At 33.0% G+C, this 9,670-nt stretch overlaps 2 protein-coding genes across 2 annotated transcripts; both read left to right on the top strand.

Annotated features, from left to right (window-relative positions):
* The first annotated feature begins 5,981 nt into the window (after nt 1–5,981).
* Nucleotides 5,982–8,052, top strand: LOC131802176 (uncharacterized). The gene is made up of 2 exons (XM_059121769.1): nt 5,982–6,354; nt 6,434–8,052. Exon 2 carries the CDS (start codon nt 6,622–6,624, stop codon nt 8,050–8,052), a length of 1,431 nt encoding a protein of 476 aa, XP_058977752.1. The 5' UTR covers nt 5,982–6,354; nt 6,434–6,621.
* Nucleotide 8,053: 1 nt separating this feature from the next.
* On the top strand, nt 8,054–9,303 carry LOC109614350 (uncharacterized). Its single transcript, XM_059121496.1, has 2 exons — nt 8,054–9,155; nt 9,235–9,303. The coding sequence occupies exon 1, from the start codon at nt 8,064–8,066 to the stop codon at nt 9,069–9,071; it is 1,008 nt and encodes a 335-aa protein (XP_058977479.1). The 5' UTR covers nt 8,054–8,063; the 3' UTR covers nt 9,072–9,155; nt 9,235–9,303.
* Nucleotides 9,304–9,670: the final 367 nt, after the last annotated feature.

Raw genomic sequence — 9,670 nt, 5'->3', positions numbered from 1 at the left:
CGACACTTCTGATATGGAAGTCATTGTCTTAATTTGGTGGATGCACTTTGTGGTGGCTCCCATAATGTGGCCATAACCCAAAGGATACCCGAAAAGCAAAAAAAAAAAACAATTATCATTTCGGTCTGGCAGTTATTTTGCGCTATCTTTGGTGTTTTATATTTGGTTGTTTTCTCGCTGTCATTTTGTCAGTAGCGGTGGTGGCGGTTTAGGCTTCTCTTTTTCTGATTGCCGCCGATGGCTGGCCGACTGGTTGCTTAGCTGCTGTTGATATGTCTTGTTAAGCTAATTGACTTTCATTTACTCTTCCTTTCGGTAAGTATCCAGAGTGAGCGCTAAGGGCATGGCCTGATCACAAAATTTTCGGTACTTTCGGATGTGTGTGTGTGAGTGCTCGTTTGCGTGGTTGTAATTGTGATTGGCGGCTTCTGGCCTTCTGTCTATCTCAACTGATTTTAAAAGTGCCTTGTTGACTTTTGGTTAGATATTATTATGGCCTTTAGTACCTTGTTGAGTTGGCTGAGTTCTCCATTTTTCGGCAATTGCCTTGAAGACCACACGAATTAAGTATTATGGTTTTATAAGTATGGAAGTATATGCCGACGGACAGACAGAGCGAATGAAACGGCAAACAATGTTCATCAGTTGTTGGCAAAACCTCAACTGGCATGTGGTGTCTCAATTAATCATTGCCACTAAGTAGGTGCGCATGATTAAAGGTTTTTTTACTTTCAGAGTCATCAAAGCCCAGTAAAAACAAGTGTATTTGTAGGATGTAATTGAATGAACGAAGTATTATCGAGGACGAACCTACACATACCTTGTTAATATGGTATATTTTTGTTAATATCACTTTATGAGTTTTAAGCCTTTTAACTTCAGAAAAAAGACTGTATTTCTAGGTGCATGACATGCTGTTAGGCTTTATGATTTTTTACGTGAGAAAATATAATTTGATTGGGAAGTTGTCGAGACATTTCTTTTGTAAATGCCGCCATTGCAATATCAGAACAGAACATTTACCAAATTAGAAATTACTGAATGACATGGCATATATCATTCATTGAGCGATCAAGTGGAGTTTTTTATACATAAAAAACGTATATATAACAGCAATCATGAGAATTCGTCATAAACTTTCCCTTCATAAAGGACATAAATAATTATTAGTAAAAGTGTAATGAGACCTTGTTAAAATGCAATTTTGAAATTGTACTAAAATTAGGGCAGCGACCTTAATGCGATTTCATGGCCGCAGGGAAAACGAATGAAGGCTCATATCCCATATTCTATTAGCTTTTTGTTCTCTCAGCCATATAACTGAAGAGGGTATATACCATTTGATACGACCAAGACGTGCCTCATCAAAATAACGGTCTCTTTGGACAAAATCCGTTTTAGGACCTTTGGAGTCGATCTAGGGGTGTCGTCCGTTTGTCCGTCTGTCTTTTTTATACCCAACACCACACTTTGGTTGGGGTTTTCTGTCTTTGTGCATTGGTTTGTTTTAGAGTATCCGATTTGATCTAAACTTGGTTCATCGTAATGTTGTTGCCAAACTTAAATCGAGTTCGGAGATGGGCAATAACGGCCTAATCCACCCCCACCATAAGTTCAAAATGTCCACAGAAAATAATTTACTGAATAAAACAAGAAAGGATCATTCAATTTAGTGCAAACTTTGCAAATCCCAATTTTTTCCAGTTCTGTGTCAGGTGAGAAAATAGACAATATCGACCCCCTTCATCAAATACCTCCATAAGTTTATTCCAAGTTCAAATTGGGAATAAATATAACTCTAATAAAATATAAAATAAAACCAGATTGCCACACTCGACACTTCTTAATATTATTATCAACACAAGATCTGATGTGAAGATGGGATATATCGGCCCAATCCTTCTAGTACCTCCCCCACAAAGGGGTGAGGAGTTAATTTTTTTTTTGGGAAAAAAATCTCTGATTTTTGGAATTTTTTTTCGGAAGAATACCCCACTTAACTTCTTAGATTTTAATACCCTCAGCCATATGGCTACAAATCGATCGACTATAACGATTTTAAACCCTAGTTCGATTCAATATTTCTATCAACAATATATATAATGGAAATATGGGGTATGTCGGATCAAAAAATGTTTATATTATATATACAGGGTGAGATAAAAAAACTGCAACAAAGTCAAACGCCATAATTTTATTTTTTTCTTTATTTTATTGAATGAAATCAAAAAATGTCGGAAATATCATTAAATTTTAGAATTAGTTAAGATTTCTTTGAATTGGTCACCTTTGGTATAAATTATGGCCTTCATACGGCCAATGAAACCGTCACACGCTGCCCGAATGTTGCTCTACGGTATTTTGGGCCATTCCCGGTAAAGCGCTTACTTGAGATGATCGACACTTTGGTATTTTTCCTTGCTTTCCAAAATGCTCCAGACACAATAGTCCAACGGATTGGTAGCCGAAGATTTTGGTGGCCATTGTGTGATGGAAATGAAACGAGGAAACTTATTTTGTAACCATTCCTGGGTGTTTGCGTGCCCAAGGCTTTAATACACCCTCCAGAATATTTTCGCGATAATACCCGGCATTAATACGATTAATACGAGCGGAGAGCGACCATCGGCTGTTATGGCGGCCCACACCATCACCATGACCGGCGCTTGAGATCTGGTGTCCAACCGATTGTGCACATGATCAGCTGACCTCTTTGGCAAGTAAACACGTTCATTTTGTTTGTTTACAAACTGCTGGAGAACTAATGTTTTCTCATCGGAGAAAACCAAATTCGCTTGGCCGAAAGTGGTGATCGGCAGTTCACGCAACTCCTTATATCTTTTGAGAATATTTTCTTTTCGTTACGGTGTAAGTTCTTGCACTTTTTGGGATATCAATGGCTTTACCCCGAGCTCATTTTTCAATATTTGTCGAATGGAATATTGCGATATGTTCAGCTCACGAGCCATTCTTCGGCCTCTGCGACACGGGTTTCGATCAAGTCGTTTCTTTACTTTTCGAACCATTTCTGCTGATGTTGCTGTTTTCTTCCGTCCACTTCCTTGATGTCGGGCTACTCTACCAGTATCACGGTATTGAGCGATTGTACGAGACTCAAATATTTATTCTCATTTAAATGTTGGAGTGGTCTGACGATAGCCACTTGTGGTTTTCCAGCCAAATATAAATAAATCACTCTATCACGCTTGAATTCCATTACGAATAACTTTTTTCTGGAAAATTCTCACCAAAATGCTTTTGTACTCTTGTAAACAATATAAAGAGCTGTCACTGGAATAATTTTAACAGCTGTCGGACGAGTGGCTTAGAAATGACAGCAGTCTGAATTTGGTTGCAGTTTTTTCATCTCACCCTTATTTTTTGGAGCAGATCCTGACCAAAAGTTGTTGATTTTTAAAGCTTTTTGGTTGACCAAAAATGGTAAACTGTCGAAATTGTTTCGAAATACATTCTTATTAAAAACACTAAGCTATTTCTTTAAGAATCAAAAATTATGGATTTTTGTATAACATATTCGTGAGCCAAAATTGGGGATTTTTAAAGATTTAAGATATTAGAGAACACTTCCAGGCCAAAAATTATTTTTTTAAAGAAAATTATTCGAAGTTTTCCTGGTTTCTAAGAATATTTTTAAGGAATTTCTGATTCTCTGCTACAAAACATTAATTTATAACAAAGTTTAAGAATGCACCTACTAACCAAATATTGTGATTTTTAAAAAATGTGTTGAAAGACCTCCCGACCAAATTTTTTTTATTATTAAATATTTTAAAAACCTTGGAGTTAACACTTATGTTAATTTTCTTAAAAAAATACTTCTTTTAAAAATTATGGGATTTTAAATGCCTTTGGGGTAAATCATGTATTTTAAGAATACTTTTCAGACAGGATCTTTTAACAAAAAAACATTTTTTTAGGGAATTTTCTCTGAAAAAATTCTTTTTTGGGAAATATTTTTAGAAAGAGCCTTAAATAAAGAACAGGGGTTTTTTTAAGAAGACATTTTTGAACGACCTCAAATTCATGGAGTTTTAAACCATAATTGAATCTCCCTGAAATACTGAATTTCTTAAAAAAATATTTTAAAATCATGCTTGTTTTGGGTGTTTCCATACCCAAAAATTGTGGATTTTGAAAATAAAAGAGATGAAACTTGACATATCGCAGTTCTTATGCCAAACTTTCGTCAGGTATGGAAATGAACAAGGATCGAAATTCATAATAATTGCAACTGTTATAAAACGTGAACTAATTCACAGTTTATCTTTGAACTTCCAACATTCCAATATCTTGTATATGTATAGAATATATCGGTTCTTTCCTTCTGTTACCACACTGAAAATCTCCCATTATTATTAAAGTTAAAAAATTCCAAATGTTTTTCTCAGCTGTTCAAAATGATTTTGGTGGTCACTCTCTAACTTTTCAACAGCTAGAGTTGTTTTGGTTAGAGGTTCTCTGATAAGGAGTCCCACCCCCTTCCCTTACTGTGGTTCACGCGTGACAAGATCTTCCAGGAGACATTTCTACAGGATCGATTTCATATCATCACAAAAGGAACCTTTAAAAGCTATGATTAAATTGTATGTCACTTTGACTTCATCCGACTAGTTACATTCATTTTATACTTTACGATGTGTTTTATTGGCACAAAGTGGTGTCAACTTAGAATCTAAGCACTCTGTGGGACACATATAATAAAGCCCCATATTTATGGTCATAAATTGATTTTATTATATAAAATGTGCATAATATTTATGTAACATACATTTGGCATACACTTTTCCATATAATAAAATAAAAAGATTCAATTTATTTATAAATAATAAGATTTTTTCGAGCTTTAGGCCATTTTCGGATTTATTTTATTGATTACAATAATATGTTCCCAATATTTCGCAATTATCAAATTGCATCTTCAGGGGCAATCTATTTTAGAAAACATAATTATTAGTATCACAGCATTTTGTTATGGGCACAATTATTTTCCAAAAAAGAGATTTCTTACATTTACATAAAATTGTCAGATTTACTTAACAGCTAATGTAGTTTTTACTACCATTGTCTGGTGTTATTATTGCACTGATTATTTCTACGTATTGCACGATCTCTTCTTTGTCAAGTGTCGATAACAATAAGCTGCATTATCGGTGTCGCTTTTGTAATTGATCTTTTTGTTTGTTGGTATGTTATTTATATGCAGCATCTCCAATGTTAACCTTCTGTTGTAGTTGTTCTCCGCCTGTAATACTCGTATTTTGTCAAAGTTTGGTATGTGGTTGTTAAGTTTACAGTGTTCCGCAAGTGCTGTTTTTTGAATATTGTTTTGGCTCCTTAATTTAATGTCTGATTTATGTCCCGATATTCTAGTTTTTAATTTGTTTTTTGTGGTACCAACATATATTTTTCCACATTTTTCGTCTTTTGTTCCATCACATTCAATGCTATATATTACATTGTGTCTCTCACTTAACGGAATTCTACTTTTGGTATTAGTAAATAAACTTTTTAGTGTATTGTTTGTCCGTGTTGCTATTTGCAGTTTATCCTTGTCATATAAATCGGAATTTTGGAATCTCTCAGATAATCCAGGAATATAAATCATTGATTTGTAATATTTTTCTTGAGATTTGTCCTTAGATTTCGGTATATTATATTCATTTATTAATTTTTCAATTAATAATTTTGGAAAACAGTTTTTGGACAGTATTTTTCGTATTTTGTTTTTATTAGTTTCGTGGAATTTATGGTCGCTAATATTCAATATTCTGTTTATAAGATTCCTACCTGTGTTAATAATCATTTGTTTTGGATGTTTCGAGTGGAAATTTAATATGCGACTCGATGCCGTCGGTTTTTGATACCAGTTCATTTCTATTTTATTGTCCTTTCTCATTACAAGTGTGTCCAGATATGGGATGGAACCATTATGCTCCTTTTCAATGGTAAATTTAAAAAAACAAATTAAAAACTAGAATATCGGGACATAAATCAGACATTAAATTAAGGAGCCAAAACAATATTCAAAAAACAGCACTTGCGGAACACTGTAAACTTAACAACCACATACCAAACTTTGACAAAATACGAGTATTACAGGCGGAGAACAACTACAACAGAAGGTTAACATTGGAGATGCTGCATATAAATAACATACCAACAAACAAAAAGATCAATTACAAAAGCGACACCGATAATGCAGCTTATTGTTATCGACACTTGACAAAGAAGAGATCGTGCAATACGTAGAAATAATCAGTGCAATAATAACACCAGACAATGGTAGTAAAAACTACATTAGCTGTTAAGTAAATCTGACAATTTTATGTAAATGTAAGAAATCTCTTTTTTGGAAAATAATTGTGCCCATAACAAAATGCTGTGATACTAATAATTATGTTTTCTAAAATAGATTGCCCCTGAAGATGCAATTTGATAATTGCGAAATATTGGGAACATATTATTGTAATCAATAAAATAAATCCGAAAATGGCCTAAAGCTCGAAAAAATCTTATTATTTATAAATCAAATAAAAAGGCCGATAAACAACCATTTCTCAAGATAATTAAAACACGGAGAGCACGCCAAAAACCATAATCATGATCTACAAGAAAACAAATAACAACATACGACACAGCATAAACAGACACAAAAATATGAAGGTAAAAATTGAAAAAATAAAAACAACGTTAACCTTTCTCATACGCTGCCGTAATCATGGAATTATACCTAACTTCATAAAAAATGCAATGAAAAACATATACAATATTTTTAAAACTCCATACTTTCATCACATTCCAAACACTATAAAAAAACACATAGATATATTTCAGAACAAAATTCTTAGTTTAGTGATACAACAAAAACATAAACAACTTGAATATAAAAACAAAGAACTACAAGCACTAGATGAACGTCTAAATAGCCAAATGAGGAAAGAGGATTTTGATAACATTCACGACAACGAAAACATAATTATGTCAAGAACACACAACAAAACCAAAATAGTCCAACAACGAAAATTTGACAAACTAAAAGAAAACCAAATGAGAGAACTAAACATCACTCTCAACGATGGCTGGTTCGTGAATAAAACTAACGTAGAATTCCCAAAAGATGTAAAATGGTTACTCTCGTTAGGAGAAAAATTTGGATTACCAACTAGCAAACAGAACTTTCCACTATTCAAAGTCATTGCTGACGGCGACGACATCATACAAACAAACAACGACAAAGAGCAACAAGAAATAATGAGAACCAAATTTACAACAATGCTAGACTCACATCTAAACAAAATGAGAGATAGCTACAGAGACAAATTTATTAACACAACAGTGGCTCACAGCAAAACATTTTTGAAACAAAATAAAAATATTTTAATTTTAAATGCGGATAAGGGTAATGTGACAGTAGCAATGTATAAAGATGATTATCAACAAAGAATGAATGAGATATTAGGTGACATGATGACTTACCAACGATTAATTAAAGACCCCACATCTAACTTGTCCAAGAAAAACAATGAACTCGTGGAAGAATTGTTTAAAAACAATATAATATCGACGGCAGAGAAAAAATGTCTGAAAACTGACGTGGCTATAGCACCAAGACTATACGGACTACCCAAAATTCATAAAGAAAATTTCCCCTTGAGACCTATATGCTCATCGGTTAACTCACCTTCAATACAATTATGCAAATATGTGGTAAATATTCTAAAAAATCTGACCAAAAACTCCAAATACAATGTAAGTGACTCGATGCAATTTAGAGATAAGATTAAAAACTTGACGATTAAAGACGAAGAGCAGATGGTCTCATTTGATGTTGTGTCACTTTTTCCAAGTATACCTGTGGACCTGGGACTAGAAATAATAGAGAAAAGATGGGACGAAATTGAGGAATACACCAATATGTCAAAGAGCTTATTTTTAAGTATTCTAAAGTTTTGTATTAAAGATAATCGATATTTTCAATATGAGGGCAAAAGAAAGGACTACCTATGGGTTCACCAGCTTCTTCGATTGTAGCTGATATAGTGATGGAGAAACTACTTGACACCTGCATGGAAAAACTTAAGACGAAACCTGTGATATTAACAAAGTATGTAGACGATTTATTTATGATTGTTGGGGAAAATGCAATACAAGAAACATTGACGACTTTCAATAATTTCAACAAAAATATTAAATTTACCATTGAAAAGGAGCATAATGGTTCCATCCCATATCTGGACACACTTGTAATGAGAAAGGACAATAAAATAGAAATGAACTGGTATCAAAAACCGACGGCATCGAGTCGCATATTAAATTTCCACTCGAAACATCCAAAACAAATGATTATTAACACAGGTAGGAATCTTATAAACAGAATATTGAATATTAGCGACCATAAATTCCACGAAACTAATAAAAACAAAATACGAAAAATACTGTCCAAAAACTGTTTTCCAAAATTATTAATTGAAAAATTAATAAATGAATATAATATACCGAAATCTAAGGACAAATCTCAAGAAAAATATTACAAATCAATGATTTATATTCCTGGATTATCTGAGAGATTCCAAAATTCCGATTTATATGACAAGGATAAACTGCAAATAGCAACACGGACAAACAATACACTAAAAAGTTTATTTACTAATACCAAAAGTAGAATTCCGTTAAGTGAGAGACACAATGTAATATATAGCATTGAATGTGATGGAACAAAAGACGAAAAATGTGGAAAAATATATGTTGGTACCACAAAAAACAAATTAAAAACTAGAATATCGGGACATAAATCAGACATTAAATTAAGGAGCCAAAACAATATTCAAAAAACAGCACTTGCGGAACACTGTAAACTTAACAACCACATACCAAACTTTGACAAAATACGAGTATTACAGGCGGAGAACAACTACAACAGAAGGTTAACATTGGAGATGCTGCATATAAATAACATACCAACAAACAAAAAGATCAATTACAAAAGCGACACCGATAATGCAGCTTATTGTTATCGACACTTGACAAAGAAGAGATCGTGCAATACGTAGAAATAATCAGTGCAATAATAACACCAGACAATGGTAGTAAAAACTACATTAGCTGTTAAGTAAATCTGACAATTTTATGTAAATGTAAGAAATCTCTTTTTTGGAAAATAATTGTGCCCATAACAAAATGCTGTGATACTAATAATTATGTTTTCTAAAATAGATTGCCCCTGAAGATGCAATTTGATAATTGCGAAATATTGGGAACATATTATTGTAATCAATAAAATAAGTCCGAAAATGGCCTAAAGCTCGAAAAAATCTTATTATTTATAAATCAAATAAAAAGGCCGATAAACAACCATTTCTCAAGATTCAATTTAAATTTGCTTTTTATTAGAACTTTACATTTAGATAAGATAATATCTGAAGGCCAATAAATGCCTCTATTTAAGTGGGAATGTAAAAATCAACGAAGGAACTTTTTATTAATGAAGTAATCAAGACTCCGCCAAATAGTGTCCAACAACAAAAAGAATTCTCCAGCTAAACCGGACTAATAGAATTTACTAACAGAGACAAGATTACTGCGAGACGGCCATTGCCCGGAGTAATGTTAATTCAATCTTTAATATCAACGAAAATAAATTTACAAATTT

This window comes from Musca domestica, unplaced genomic scaffold (genome assembly GCF_030504385.1).
Source record: "Musca domestica strain aabys unplaced genomic scaffold, Musca_domestica.polishedcontigs.V.1.1 2, whole genome shotgun sequence".
NCBI lineage: Eukaryota > Metazoa > Arthropoda > Insecta > Diptera > Muscidae > Musca > Musca domestica.
The sequence above is the reverse complement of the archived record's forward strand: the minus strand, read 5'-3'. Positions and strand labels throughout refer to the sequence as shown.

Coding starts and splice junctions, on each gene's coding strand:
- LOC109614350 (XM_059121496.1), top strand. CDS start 8,064: ATGGAGAAACTACTTGACACCTGCATGGAAAAACTTAAGACGAAACCT.
- LOC131802176 (XM_059121769.1), top strand. CDS start 6,622: ATGATCTACAAGAAAACAAATAACAACATACGACACAGCATAAACAGA.